Below are 14,704 nucleotides of genomic sequence, written 5' to 3'. Positions count from 1 at the left end.
GTGTGGTTGAACCAGCACAAATATAAAGCGAAGGACGGGGCACAGCGCCTAAGAAAGCGACGCGTGCGTGACTTTCCCCTCTCTGTTGTCTCTCCCCCCTCCCTCTCTCTCTCTCTCTCCCCTCCCTCTCTCTCTCCTTGTTTTCCTCTCGAGCTGCAAACAAGCACACACCTTGCGCAAGCATCATGTCCGACTACGGTGACGCTCAGCACAACGGCGGCGACGGCGGTGGCCGCGGTGAGGGTGGCTACGGTGATGGTCGTGACGGCGGCTACGGCGGTGGTCGTGACGGCGGCTACGGTGGTGGCCGAGACGGTGGTGGTCGTGACGGCGGCTACGGTGGTGGCTATGGAGGTGGTCGCGGGGGAGATCGCTACCGCAGCGGCGGCTACGGTGGTGGTCGTGGCTACGGCGGCGGCCGCGGCGGCGATCGCTTCCACGACCGCCACGGCGGCCTTGGCGCCAACTTACACCGAATTGATTGGGACGCCGTGCAGAAGGTGGCGACGCAGTGGAACTTCTACAAGCCTCAGAAGCCGCGCAGCGAGGAGGAGATTGCGACGTGGCTGCGTGAGAACAGCATCACCATCTACGGCGACCGCGTACCACAGCCGATGCTAGAGTTCTCCGACCTGGTGGCGCCGGATGCGATTCACCAGGCCTTCATGGACGCTGGCTTCCAGAGGCCAACCCCCATTCAGTCCGTCTCCTGGCCGGTCCTGCTGAACTCGCGCGATATTGTCGGCGTGGCCAAGACGGGCTCTGGGAAGACGATGGCCTTCATGATTCCTGCGGCGCTGCACATTATGGCGCAGCCTCCGCTGCAGCCTGGAGATGGTCCCATCGCCCTTGTCCTCGCACCAACTCGCGAGCTGGCGGTGCAGATCGAGACGGAGACACGCAAGTCGCTGACGCGCGTGCCAAGCATTATGACGACGTGCGTGTACGGTGGCACCCCGAAGGGGCCACAGCAGCGTTCCCTGCGCGCTGGTGTGCACGTCTGCATCGCAACCCCGGGTCGCCTGATCGACCTTCTGGAGACGAACTGCACAAATCTGCTGCGCGTCACCTACCTTACCCTTGATGAGGCGGATCGCATGCTTGACATGGGCTTCGAGGACCAAATCCGCAAGATCTGCTCGCAGATTCGCACCGACCGCCAGACGCTCATGTTCTCAGCGACGTGGCCGCGCGAAATTCGTAACCTCGCTGCCAGCTTCCAGAAGGACTTTGTGCGTGTTCACATCGGCTCCGAGGAGCTCGTGGCGAACGCGGATGTGCACCAGCATGTCTTCGTCGTCGAGGGATATCACAAGGAGGAGAAGTTGGAGGAGATTCTCCGCCAGGTCGGACCGCAGCGTGTTCTGGTCTTCGTAAAGACGAAGAAGTCGTGTGACATTCTGCAGGACCGACTTGGACGTGCACTGCGGCAGACGGTGCTGGCCATTCACGGCGATAAGCTGCAGTCGAGCCGTGACTACGTGCTAGACCGCTTCCGCAAGGATGAACGCGCGATTCTCGTCGCCACCGACGTGGCAGCGCGTGGCCTCGATATCAAGAACTTGGACGTGGTGGTGAACTACGATATGCCACTGAACATTGAAGATTATGTGCATCGTATTGGTATGTTGACGAGCTTCCGCTCACTCACGGTATCGCTAGCCCCGATCCCCTCTGCGTATCCGCCTGTGTGGGTGGGTTGTGTGTAGGCGTAGGTGTGTGTGTGTGTCTCTCTCTTCTTGCGTGTCTTAGCTTGTGTTAACTGCAGTCTTGCAGCACGACTACCACTGTTTCTGCCCTTGCCGTTGTTGCCTTCTCTCATTCTACCTCGCTTGCATCTTCCTCAGCTTTCCAGGCCTGTCAAGCGAAAATGCGTGGCGGCTGGTGGCGGCTGGTGGTGGTAGTGGTAAAATGAGAGTCCGCAAGCGTGGGCAGGCACTTCAGCGGTGGGGCGACGGCTGCATGAATCACGAAGGCACGGGTAACAAGGGTGAGCGCGAAAGGGGCAGGGAGGACTAAGGAGTGGAACATTGTACGCCCCCACCCTCGCACGCATTCTCACAAAGCTGGTGCTCCTGGAGAAGATGTGGTGCACCATACCGCCACCACTTCTAGGAAGATGAAGGGGGACCGTGGAGAAAGGCACGCCGACAGCCGGTGGTGGCCAAACAACAGGGATAATGCGAGACAAGAACACGAGGGGGCAACGTGTACAAGGAGTATCGCACTCACGCGTACGCCTACCGCTGTACCATCTCGTGTTCGCTCCGTACTCCGTCCTCCTCTACACCCACACCCAGACCCACACCCGCACCCACACCCGCACGGATACAGCAGAAAAATTGATATCCACCCGGTGATACATGACCTCCCCTCTTTCCCCCCTTTTCGCTCTCCTTCTTCCCTCTCTCTGTGCCTCACCGTTCTCTCCTTCCTCTACACGCACACACACCTCGCACTGCAGCTCTTCCATTCGTGTTGGTCCTCCTCTTCATTTCCTGTGCGTATGTGTTGCTTCATACCCCCTGAACTCTCTGCGTCGTTGACTGCCTCGCCTTTCCCTTCTTCCCCCCTGCTCTGCACTCTTCAGTTCTCTCGTCACCTTGTTGAACGCCCGCCAGCGCCCTTGTGCTGTGCGTATGCACCTGAAGAGGAGGGAGTAGGAGTGGTGAGGCTGAGGTGGTGGTGGTAGTTGTGGTGACGGGTGGTGGTGGCCAGGGAAGGAAGTGAAGTGCGCCATATATGTGGTGCGAGATCGGCTGGAGTGGCAGCAACGCCGACGACAAACGAAACGACAGCTGTGCGGGATTGCCGTAGAGGAGAGGGAGAAGATGGGCGTATGTGAGGGATGTCAGAGGGAGAAGGCGACGATGAAGTGGGGGGCGGAGGAGAGCGTCATCTATTTTGTTTCATCTCTCTGGCAGCTGCCTTAACTCCCCCCCTCCCCCCCTCTCTCTCTACATATCGATTGTGTGAATATGTGCGTGTCTGTGTCTCCCTCATCAGCTGAACGACTTCACTGCTGGCCTTCGCTATTTTCTCTACTCGTACATGGGTGCGTATGCGTATGTGTGTGTAGTGGCGGCGCGATGGTGGTGCCCCGTGCTCAATTTCCTCAACCTTCCCTCGCTTCGTGCGCGACGGTGCGCCGATGCAGCGATGGTTTCTTTGGTTTCCCTCCTCCCTCTTCTTACCTCACTGCGAGTTTTGTGTGAAGCGGCTTCTATATTGCCATTGAATGTTTCTCTTTTTTCTTTCTCTCTCTGTGTGAATGCGTGTGTTGTCTGCATCAGGCGTGCCCCTTAGTGTTCGCAAGCGCTCAAGTGTGGAGAGTGGGCACAGATGAGTGGTGCGTAGGACTGCCGGCATGCGTGTGTGTGGTGGTGGTGGGGCGCACAAAGGACCTGCGCGCAGCGAGCGACCATGTGGCCGCACGTATGTGCGTGAGAGGCGACGCTGGAACGTGCAGTTTCCCTCACACGCGTATGCCCATACCAAGACGGAGGGACGATAAGTAAGCGTGGGTGTGCCTGTCTTGTGTCTGAGTCTCTCTGTGCTTGTGTGTGACGCGGGTTGCGTGGATCTAAGTCAGCAGTGGATCTTTCATGTGTACGAGTGGTGCTTGCTTGCTTTCCGTGCTTGGTGTTTCTGCCCGTGTGCGCGTGGCGCTTCGATGGCGTCTGTGGGTGGTGCGCCTGTGTGTGTGTCTGCGTTGCGGTGGGTGGGCCTGTCGAAGATGGCCCCGCTCATTCCCCCCCCCTACCTCCTGGTCAGCGAGACCCAGAGGTCCATGAGGGATGATGGCCGAATCGAAGGACGCACACGAGTGAGAGAAGTAGACCAGGATGACAGGAGAAAGTACGATGGGCAGCGACGCGCACAGTATAGAGGCAGATTAGGCACACATGTGAACACACGTACAACACACGCGCACGGGTTCAATCCCTCCCAGACACGCAGGCGCAACCACCTCCCCATTCATGTGACTTCTCCTTTTCTGTTTTTCTCCTGTCAGAAGGGGGTGGTGGTTGTGGTGATGCGCAGGCTTTGTATGTCCAGGTCCGTGGACCCTACATCTGTGCCTACACGCACACGTGCGTGCTGGGTGTGTGCGTCTCTCTGTGTCTCCGACAGCGTCGCGCCTTCTCTTGTCCTCTCACTCCCTCGCCGTCCCCCTCCCTCATCACGCCTATCCAAACATGCACACGGGTGGCACTCTTGACATCTCTTCCCCCTTCTTCTCAGTCTCCCATGACGCACACGCACACGGGCGTAAAACGTGCTCAGCCTCCTCAGCCTGCTCAGCCCGGTGTGGAGGAGAACACGAGTCCACCGGTGATGACGCGGTGTACACGGTCATGCGCATGTTTATGCGTGTGTGTGTGGCTGTGTGTGCTACACCCTATCTATATGATTTGGTGTTTGCGTCGTGGGAGACACTCGACTCTCCCCGATGAGAAGAAGCACTGATCGATGCTTGCGTGTGTGTGTGTGTCTGTGTACCTCTGCATGCTCGAGTAAGGGTGCGAGCTTGCAGGCATGTGTACAGTGGGACTGCTGCTTGGGTTTTGCTGTTCCATGGCAGTCTGTGCAGCTTTCTCCCTCTCTGTGGGTGTGGGCGAGCGTTTGCGGTTACGTGGTTATGCTGACATGAGGGATGCACTAGAACTCGTGTTCTCTGCACTCCTTCCCGTAGCTCGCTCGCTCTCCCCCCTGCCCCCTCTCCCCCTTCCTCCCTCTTCCTCCCCCTCCCCCTCCCTCCCCCCTACACGCATCCCATTCCTGGCTGGTGCGAGGCTCGCCCTTATGCTCTCACCTTTGTGTCATGGGCGCCCACACGCAGGAGAAGTAATGGTGTGTGTGTGTGTGTGTGGCGAGAGGCGGTGGATGGTGTGAGGAGAGCGAGAGGGAAGAAGTGGCCAGTGTGAGACGATACCGACAGGACGAGGTGAACGGTCGGCCACACACTGACATAGTGAGAGAGAGAGGTTCCTCGAGGAACGACTGTACACACACACACCCACACACACGTGCGTGCACACCGGTGCCCCTGCACGCTTGCCGCACGTCAAACACCTACACACGCCGGCACCGACGCACTTAAGAGACCGCCTTTCACAGCTAGCTGTGCCACACATCACCTCCCTGGGCAGAGGGGACGGGTAAACACGAGCTGAGAAGAACACGGCAATCCACGTGAGATTGCGGCGCTTTCTTCAGCGGCCCCCTTCTCCTTCACCCATCGCTGCACCCTTCCCTCACACACACACACACACACACACACACACACACACGGGCGTGTACGCATACAGCGGTGCGTCGCCATGTGATACGACCAAAGCATTTGCCCATTTCTTTACGTGCCCCCCCTCCCCCCTCTCTCCCTTCCCTCTTCTCTGCTGGTCTTCACTTCTCCAAACACGCACCAAAGCGAAGTAGCGCGTCGCTATTTTCTTCCCTTGCCGCTCGCCTTTGTCTGGCCCTTGTTGTTGTCCTGCTGCACGTCTCTCTTGGACTCCCCTCCCCCCTCGTGCGCGCGCTCTCTGTCCGTCGTACTTTGGCGTTTTCTTTCCCTCTTTTCACTGCTTTCTGTTTTGTTTCTTTCGTCAAGGTCAGCTGATCGGATTCACACACGCACACGCACATCGATGGACACCCACACCCACACACACACACACACACACAAGCACACAAGCACACACACGCGCTGAATGCGTGAAAAAACGCAACACATGAGCAATGCGCGAGCCTGTGCCTGTGTGCCTGTGTGTGAGTGTGTGTGTGTGTGTTACCCCCTAATTTCGTTACTGCTCTCTCCTGCCTTCGCGGGAAAAGACCCACTTCTACTCTTCTCCCTCGTACCTCTTCCCCTCTCTCATCATTATCATCACACACTCATCCTTCATGCCACCTCCCTGCTGGCAATGTATCTCCTCTCTCGCTTTTCTCCTCCTCTCCTTCTTTCCTGCGCTCTTGCGCATGTACACACGCGCATGGTCTGCTTCAACGATGCTTATCCATCCGTGCGTGTCTACCAATGCGTGTGGGCTAACCGTTTCGCGTATCGAACGTGCTTGTGTACACACATGTGTGTATCTCACGCTCTCGCTTTCTCTCTCATATATGCTCTCTCTCCTCCTCCTTCATCCTTCACCTATCTATGTCCTCCGTGTGTGTGTGCGTTGATGTGTCCAGGTCGTACGGGTCGTGCTGGTAAGACCGGCGACGCCTACTCCTTTGTTTCCTCGGCTGATAACAGCAAGACCATCCGTGACCTGATCGAACTGCTGCTGCGTGCGAAGCAGGAGGTGTCACCGGAGCTCTACGCCGTCTGCCAGTACGCGCGCAACGATGGAGGCCGCAGCGGACGTGGCTACGGCGGACATGGCTACGGTGGTCGTGGGTACGGTGGGGGTGGTGGCTACCGTGGCGGTCGTGGCTACGGCGGCGGTGGTGGCTACCGCAGTGGCCGTGGCTACGGTGGTGGTGAGTTTGGTCGCGCACCGGCCGGCGGTGCTCCTGGTGGTGGTGGTGCCCCGCGCAGCGAGAGCTTCACGCCGTACTAGTATGCGTGTGCGTGCACACCAGCGGCTTTTATGAGTCTACGCTTTTTTTACTCCCCTTCCCTTCGCTTCTCCCCAGCGCGCTGGACCTCTCGTGCCTCCCTCCCTCTCTGATGACTTGGCTGTGGACTTTGCGTCTCTGTACGTGTGCCTGCGTTTGTGCTTCAGTAGAGGTGAGAGAACGCATGGGCAGAGCGGAGAAGAAGCCGAGGTGGCGACTCACGTGCGTGCGCGTGTGCCCCCCCCCCCCTCCCTCTCTCTGTGTTGGACGCGCCTGCCAAGGAAGTGCCCTTTCTTTTTCAATTAAACCAAATGCCCTAATCCGTTAAGCATTCGCACACGCACAGGTGAAAGGCAACGATGCGAGCCTCTTTTCACTTGTGTATCTGACTCGTTTCAACAGTATGTACGTGCGTAATGTGCATGCATGCGTGTGTGTGTTGCACCTCTCTCTCTCTCTCTCTCTACTCTCGGGGTTTCTCCCTCTCCTCCCTCCCCTTTCGTCCTCACCCCCCCCCCCCCCCTCCCTCATCCCCCCTCTCTCTGCGTGGGTGGATGTGTGCGTGCGTGTGTGTTGTGTGTGTGTTGGTGTCTAGTAAAGCGTCGTAATGCTTTTTGCTTCCCTCCCTTTCTGTTTAGTTCGACCACCTCCTCTCTCCTCTCTCCTATGCGTGGGTGCTGTTGCCCTCTCTGAGGTTATCGATGTGCGCGTGTACGCGCTCAAGCATGCTGAGGAGGAGGGTGGCGGATGAGTGGATGCTGATCGTAGAGCATTGAAATAGACGTCGGACGCGTGGATGAAATTGTGTGTGGATGTGCATGTGTCTTGGGTAGAGAATGAGTGAAGTAGAGCGAAAGACAAAAAGAGCAGCACCCCCATGCCTCACGATTTATGGTGGAGATCTCAAGACGGCCTCGCTTTCGCCGTCGTCTTGGTGGTTAAGAAAGGCAGTGGAGAGGCGAGGAAAGGAGGGACGGGGTGAGAGTAGAGAGAGGGAGAGGGGGGGGGCGAGATGGGCATGTGGCCAGCGACTGATGCTCTTCCTCTTCCTCGGTCATGAGACTCTCCATTGCGCACACTTGTGTATGCGCATGTGCTGCCTCTCTTCTTTTCTCGCCCCCACCACCCTGCACTTCACTTCCGCGCATTTTGGAGCTTTATCAGCAGAGGCCACACGGCTGCCGTACCTTCGGCTTTCTCCTTCCCCTCCTTCCCCTCTTACCACTCCTGCGGCTGCTCCTCTCTTACGCACGCACGCGCGGTCGCATAGAGGTCGAGCCGTGGCCTTGACCATTCGTTCTTCTCTCTCCCATGCCGCTCACTTTATCCAACTCTCTTTGTCTGTCTGTAGCGCACTCTCGCCCGCTCTCTTGGTAGCTCCCCTCCTCTTGTTTCTCTGATGCCATTAGGCATACCCAGTGTGGACCTGGCGTTGCTGACGCACGTGACGCAGCGCCTCGCGGAGTGTCGTCTGCACGCGTATCGCCCAGGCAGTCACCGCTCTGCCGCCGCGCTGGTGTTGCGCTTTGATGATGACACGCAACGAACTCTCACAAGGGAATTGAGCACCTTCAGGGCCGCCACTGCGCGGCGCGCGTGCGCAGGTTCTGATGCGACCGAAACAAAGGCCTCAGGTGCAGCGTCGTCCTCACGTGGTAGCGGACTCAGCTCGTCGTTCTTCTCCAGCGCTGCCACCTCTGCCGCTTCATCTGCTTCAATGACGCGTGACTTAACAAGGGATGGCCTCACTGAGCCGTTGGAGTTCTTTAGGTATCTGGAGCATCACCACCACTTTCATCACCACTTGGTTGACTTCGCCGACACCGATGCCCCATCTTCCCTGCAGCTGCTCTTTCTGAAGCGACCGAGCATGGAGGCGAGGTGGTGGAGCGGACAGATTGTCTTCCCAGGCGGACGCCGAGACCCAGACGACCACGACGACTTCGATACGGTTTGCCGCGGAACCTACGAGAAGATCGGGTTTCCACTGCAGCACCATCGAGAGTTTCTGTGCCTCGGGCGGTTGCCAGACTACCGGCTGCACGGTCGCCTCGGCAGCAGCCGCAGCTTCGTGCAGGCGCGCTTCGTGTTTCTGCACGTGGGTGACATCACACCAACCGTGCAGCTGGCCACACACGAGGTGGAGAGTGCGCGGTGGGTACCGCTTCGGGTTCTGACCGCGGCGCATGTGCGGCGCGGGCGTGTAGTGCACCCGCTCCAGAGCTTCGTGAACCCGCAAGACGCAGATGCGCGACTGCTGCTGGGAGAGGTGTTCCCAAACACCTTCTTGTCCTTTCCAAGTTCTCTGCTGCCCGGCACACCAGTGTTGTCCTCTTCCTCTTCTTCCTCCTCTTCTCCTTCTCCTACCACCGCCGATGGCACTGAGGCGGACAGGAATGGGTGCAGAGACGGTCGTGGGAGGTCGAGGACGCGCGAGGATGCCTCGTCAGCCTCCCCTCAGTCTCCACCATGGCATGTGTGGGGTCTCACGTTGCGCACTGCGAACGAGCTTCTGGCGTTGGGCAATCGCCAAACCTTCGACTGGCCCCTCGTCGAGTCGAACAGCCGCCTCCTGCAATACGGGGCGCTTTTCCCCATTCACGGCTACTACGAGCTCCTCTATCAACTCTACTGGTGGCGGACGTGGATGTTGGCAAAGATGCGCTTGCGCCGCCGTGGTGACTCCGTTTCGGGTCGATGCGGAGCGAGCACCAGTGATGAACAGCATGGCAGTAGGGCACTGAACAGCTTACGAAGCGAGTCGCTCTTGTCGAAGCCACTGTCACCCCTCTCGAGGGAGCAGCAGTGGTGGCGGTGCGTGCGTTACGACTCTTCTATGGAGCGACGGTACGCGGTTCTTCCTGCGTCTGCTGATGCGCTGCTCTTCGCTGTCCCTGAGACGCCCGCCACGGAGCACGTTGTGAGCTTTGCGGCTCTGTTGAGTATCGTCGTGGTTGTGCTGTACACCGTGGCGGCACTGATCGTGAGCGCATGCGCTGCAGCCGGTGCAGCGCTCGGCCTAGAAGTGATCCTGAACCGCGAGGCACGGCGTCGCGCTGCTAGTGGCGCTGCAGATCTGGGGTCTCCCGAGAATGCGGCCGCAGGCAGTAGTGCTGTGAGCTCTGCTGTGGATGACGCCGCACCGTATGGTGAGTTGGGCATCTCCCGCTCTTGGTGGCCTCGGTGGCTGCGTGACGATCGTGCCCCGCATTGGGGTACTACCGCCGAAGAGGTCGTGCCCTCTGCGGAGCTGCGTAGTTCCACCGAGGCTCTGCATGAGGAACCGTGCCTCCGCGGCGAAAGTGCTGTGCCACCCGAAATGGTGGACTGGGCTCGAGTGGCGGCAGAGATGGCAGCCGTGCCGCAACAACTCACAGGTGAGACTTTGACAGAGATGCACCCCACACCTTCTGACGCTGGTGTAGGCGCAGAGACTCGCACCGTGAGCCCTTCACAGGTAACGATGACAACCCCGCATCTCACAACGTTCTCCGCCACCTCGACAGCCTCAGTAGGCACAAATCGAGAGCGCGGCAGCGTTGGCGACGAATGGGCGACTGGAAAAGAGCGAGGCGAAGTTAGGCCTGTCACCGTTGGTGTCGCTGTGCCGGCAGAAATCCACGTAGCAGCTGCTGCGGCGGAGGATGTGTCGGCGTTAAGCTACGATGAGGAGCTGGAGGCGATTATGCATCGCTATCGTCCCGAGGTCAGCGCAAGCCAGTCGGATGTGTTTCTCTCTCACGTGGGGCAGGCTCTGGATGGGCATTCCACTGCCAGTATGCTTCGTAGTAGGGCTGAGGTAGAGGTAGCCGCTGAGTCTCGCTCTGACACTACTCCGGCGTCGTATCACAGAGGAGCAGGATCAACAGAGGAAGGCAACGCTGGCTAAGTTACGAACACCTTTGCATGAAAAAGGCTTATGAAGGAGAGAGCAGAGTATGCGAGTCAGCGTGTTTAGTGTATTTTGCTCCCTCTTCATCCTCCGGTGCGCTTTCTCTCTCTCTCTCTCTCTGCGTCTACGTGGAAGACGAACTTAGAAACCAGCCGAATTTGATAGGTGAGGCAGTCCGCTCGTCTTTGGTCTGGAATGGCCACTGAAGCTGGCGACGCAGCTGTGAGACGCTCTAACTCTCTTCGCCTTCAATTCTTTCCCCTCCCTGCCTTCTCTGATCGCCATTTGGCTCGTGGGTTGGTATCATCGCCATCATCATCTGTATCCTTCTTACTCTACCCGCTGTTCCCCTCTCATTCGCTCAGCGTTCTCCATCGCGTACGCTGTTTCTCTCTCTTTCTCTCTGTGCTGACGTCTGTGGTTGCGTCTGCCGCCTGATACCGGACGTCACCCACCTGCTAAACACCTCCCCTCCCTCCCCATTCACAGGCGTCTGCCTGTGAGCTGGAAGTACGCTGCATGTGAGTCTTGGGCACACACGGATACACAGGCCAAGCACACGCGGAAAGGTGACGCCCTTTGCCGCTCAGCCCGCCTTCCTCCACTCCCACACCCGCAGTGCCCGTGCAGACGTGCAGCGCAAAAATCAGCCAACAAAGGCGCACCTCCCAACACTGACGTATTCGCGGTCACGGCGTGAGCACCACGCGAGCAGCAGCGACCCCGAAAGTGAAAGACCGGCTGTCCACGTCGACCCCTCAAACTTAAAAGTAGTGGAAGCACATTATTTCGTATTTTCTTCTGCACCTGCGCGTGCGCGTGCGTCCCCCTCCCACGCCGTCTGTTGGTTGTCATCGCGCGCGCTTTCTCCTTCGCTCTACGCTGTCTTGTTGCACTCTGAGTGCCCTCTCCAAGCGTGTGCACGTTGACTGTCGCCTTTGCCGTCGGCAGCACCGACCGGCTCCCCCCCTCCCCCTTCTACCCTCTCATTCGTTTCTCTTCTTCATTTCCTCATCGTCTTACACACCCCCACACACATTTTCGCGGACCGGGGAGGGGGAGAAGTGGCAGCAGCAGACCTCGGAAGTGTCACTCACACACGGAGGAGCTGTCGCCTTTTCTCTCTTTCGCTTTGCGTTGTTCACAAGAGCATAAATCATTACTGCGTGCGCGCGCGCTCTCTCTCACTGTGTGTGTGTGTGTGTTTGCTTCCCGATGAGGCGGAGTTGACCTCCCCTCACTCTCATGATGAGCGTCTTCTACATGGTGTCCAGTTACGCCATCTTCTTCTATGTTGGTGGGCTTCTCATGCGTCTTGTTGTGGTGCAGCCGCTGAGCAACGCCAATGCGGTGCGATGGTGCTTCGCCAGCACCTTTGCGCTGTCGCTGTCGCTCTTCAGCGCGGTCTTAGTAGACATGGCAGAAGCATCGCTGTTTCCATCCGCTGCTGCTGCCGCTGCTGAGGACGGTGCGGACGTCATCGCGGCAGCGGATGGCAAGTGGGTGTCATGGCTGTCGACGGTGTCGTTGTTTCTTCACCCTTTCATGCAGGTTAACGCGCAGTCCTTCACGTGGCTGTTGCTGTTCTTGCTTAGCACCGTGCTGCTCGCCTGCCCCACCGTCTTCATAATCTCGTTTCTGCGTCACGCGCTCGTCCATGGTGGTGGCCGCCGGACCGCTGGAAGACGGTGCTGCAACTCTCGGAGGCCATCTGGAGGCATGCGCGGCTTTGGAGGTCTCAGTGCGGGTCGTTCGTGCAGCAGACGTTTTAGCAGTCGGCCACGCTCCGAGTTGTCCTCGCCTTTCCAACAGGACTGGGCAGATACAAAGCCTTCACATGAATTCTGCAAACGACTGCGCTGGGCGCTGATGTGCTTGCTGGTGATGTCGCTCATCTGTGCTGGTGCGTGGGCGGCGCGCACAAGGCGACTGAGTGTGCCGTCGGTGCGGCAAACCACCATCACGGCTGCACGGCGAGTGTACACGCAACTGCAGAGCCGCACAACGATGCTGAACGTGCCGCAGGAGATCAGAAGTACAGGCGCCTCTGCTATGAGTGGTGGCGCAGCAGCCCCGTCTGCACCGCAGGCGGTCGCTCAAGAGGGCAAGGACGCAGAGGCTGGCCTCGAGGTCGAGGCCGACCGTGTTATGGAATCCTTCGCTGGCGCGAAAGGGGAGGTACCTGGTGATGGCAGTGATGTGTCTGGACAGGCGCAGCCACCACAACAGCCGCGGCGGCGATCTCCAGTCGCGGACGCCGCGCACTCGATCCCGACCACCGCGGCAGACCTGCACGCGCTGGTGTGCGCCGTGACCTCGCGCGTCGCGACCGTTGGTGTGGCGATGATCGGCCTCTTATCGGGCTACGCAGCCATCACTTCTCCATGTTTGTTCGTGGCGCCCTACACATACTGGCGCGGTCGCGAGGAGGAGTTGCGGAAGGCGCAACAGAACTTTAACAAGAAGCTGTGCTACGTGTTGAACGGCTACGGGGCAGCGCAGCGCCAGATCGCTGCCCTGCAGTACGGCGTGTTGCATGAAGAGTGGGCCTCACCGGTATTCTCTTCTGCCGACTCACCGAGTCCGCACCGCGGGCGCTCGTTGTCGCCATTAAGGCAGAGCCCAACATTGCACAGCGTAGGCGGTGGCGGTGACCCACTGACCCACTATCGCTCCCTGTATCCAGGCTCTAAGGGCAGCAGCGGCATCAGCGACTACCCCGCGAAGGGAGGTCTGCCGGGTGAAAGTGACTCATGGCAGTCCCCCGGCCTCGGCAATCAGCCCCCGTTGTCGTACGTGCCACCGCTCCAGGCACAGCATCGAGGCTCTACCGGCGCTGTCGGGTGGCTTCAGCAGACGCTCTCTAATGCCGCTCAGATTTTCGCTGGTGGCACCTCAGGCGTGTCACCTGGTAGTTGTGTCTCCCCCAGGAACCTGACCTCAGTCGCCAGCAACCCTGCTCTCTCCCGCCAGCGAGCCATCGCATGCATTACTACACTACGCGGCGAGTCGAACGCCTCACGCTTCCTCAGCCTGTCGATGTACCTTCAGCTGCGTGAGGTGGAGGGCATGCTGTGTGAAGCGCAGCGCGGAGCGACTTGGGTGGGTCGGTGGTACGCCGGCCTCGGGGTGGTCATGGGGCTCTACTCGGCCGTCAAGATTTGCTTGACTGTGGCGAGTCTGTGGCTGTTCAAGGCCTCCACGCTGGACCCCGTCACGCGAGCGGTGATGCTGCTCGAGAAGACCTTCATCTTACGTCGGCGCGTCGCCGACGGCGACGCGTCCTTCTCTGTAACCGCCGTAGAGGTCAGCGCCCACGTCATTCTCGCGCTGGCGCTGGTGGTGAACGGGTGGATGATAGTGAACTCAATCCGCGGCGTGCTCTTGGCGCTCTTCCACGTGACCATGTCCTTCAGCGGGTCCGCAATCAGCCGACCAGACATAATTGCTGTCGGTCTTTCGATGATGATCGGTGTGTACTTCATTGGTCAGCTCGTCATGCTGCGCTCGTCTCTTCCAGGAACCGTTGCAAGCCCACTCGAAGGGGTGCCGCCGCCTGCCGGCACCGCCTCACCCAACGTCCTCCTCGCCGTGCTGGGGTCGCTGCCCTACTACTACTACCAGCGGCTGAATGACTGGTGCTTTGTGGTCGGCTGTGGCGGCGCCGTCGTCGTGCACAGGTTTGTGCTGCACGATACGGTGTCCTCTGTCGTGTACACTGCTAGCGGTGGCGAGGAGCAATATCCAATGGGGTGAGGGGCGGAAGGATGATGGTGGTTGAAGGCTGATGCGGCGCACACTATCGTTGTTGTGTAGCTGCTTCGTACACCCAGAGGCAGATAGAGAGAGAGAGAGCTGCGCCCCCTCCCTTCACCTCAGCTCCTCTCCCACTGCCGCCCTCTGGTCGATTCTCCTCTTCGCGCGCGTGCCCCTCCTCATTCTCTCTCTCTTTCATACTTTAGCTTTCTCACCGCGCTGGATCGAGTGATCGGTACGTGTCTCCCCTCCGTGGGCGCGGGCGTACGCCTGTCATTGTGCGCCCCCCCCATTCCCCCTGTTCGCCTTAGTGGCGTTTTCTCTCCAGTCGAGCACGGAAGGCTCTGTTGATAATCCACAACACCATCGCTCTTCATCGAAGTCAAGAGCCGCTAACTGTAGCATGGGTGCATTTGTGCGATGCTGCGCTGCGTCACAGCTCAGCGACTGCTGTGGGGTGCGCGCGCGCCCTCTCTGTAAGCGTGTCAGATT

The 14,704-nt window shown here is 59.2% G+C and overlaps 3 protein-coding genes across 3 annotated transcripts; all 3 read left to right on the top strand.

Annotated features, from left to right (window-relative positions):
* Positions 1 to 185: 185 nt before the first annotated feature.
* Positions 186 to 6,566, top strand: LBRM_07_0360 (putative ATP-dependent DEAD/H RNA helicase; the record flags this gene model as incomplete). The annotated part of the gene is made up of 2 exons (XM_001562482.2): positions 186 to 1,623; positions 6,196 to 6,566. 2 exons carry the CDS (start codon positions 186 to 188, stop codon positions 6,564 to 6,566), a joined length of 1,809 nt encoding a protein of 602 aa, XP_001562532.2.
* Positions 6,567 to 7,963: 1,397 nt separating this feature from the next.
* LBRM_07_0350 (conserved hypothetical protein) lies at positions 7,964 to 10,453 on the top strand (the record flags this gene model as incomplete). The annotated part of the gene is made up of 1 exon (XM_001562481.1): positions 7,964 to 10,453. One exon carries the CDS (start codon positions 7,964 to 7,966, stop codon positions 10,451 to 10,453), a length of 2,490 nt encoding a protein of 829 aa, XP_001562531.1.
* A 1,248-nt stretch (positions 10,454 to 11,701) lies between these two features.
* LBRM_07_0340 (conserved hypothetical protein) lies at positions 11,702 to 14,212 on the top strand (the record flags this gene model as incomplete). The annotated part of the gene is made up of 1 exon (XM_001562480.1): positions 11,702 to 14,212. One exon carries the CDS (start codon positions 11,702 to 11,704, stop codon positions 14,210 to 14,212), a length of 2,511 nt encoding a protein of 836 aa, XP_001562530.1.
* Between the last annotated feature and the right edge of the window lie 492 nt (positions 14,213 to 14,704).

This window comes from Leishmania braziliensis, chromosome 7, assembly GCF_000002845.2.
Source record: "Leishmania braziliensis MHOM/BR/75/M2904 complete genome, chromosome 7".
In the NCBI taxonomy this organism is placed as follows: Eukaryota; Euglenozoa; class Kinetoplastea; order Trypanosomatida; family Trypanosomatidae; genus Leishmania; species Leishmania braziliensis.
The sequence above is the reverse complement of the archived record's forward strand: the minus strand, read 5'-3'. Positions and strand labels throughout refer to the sequence as shown.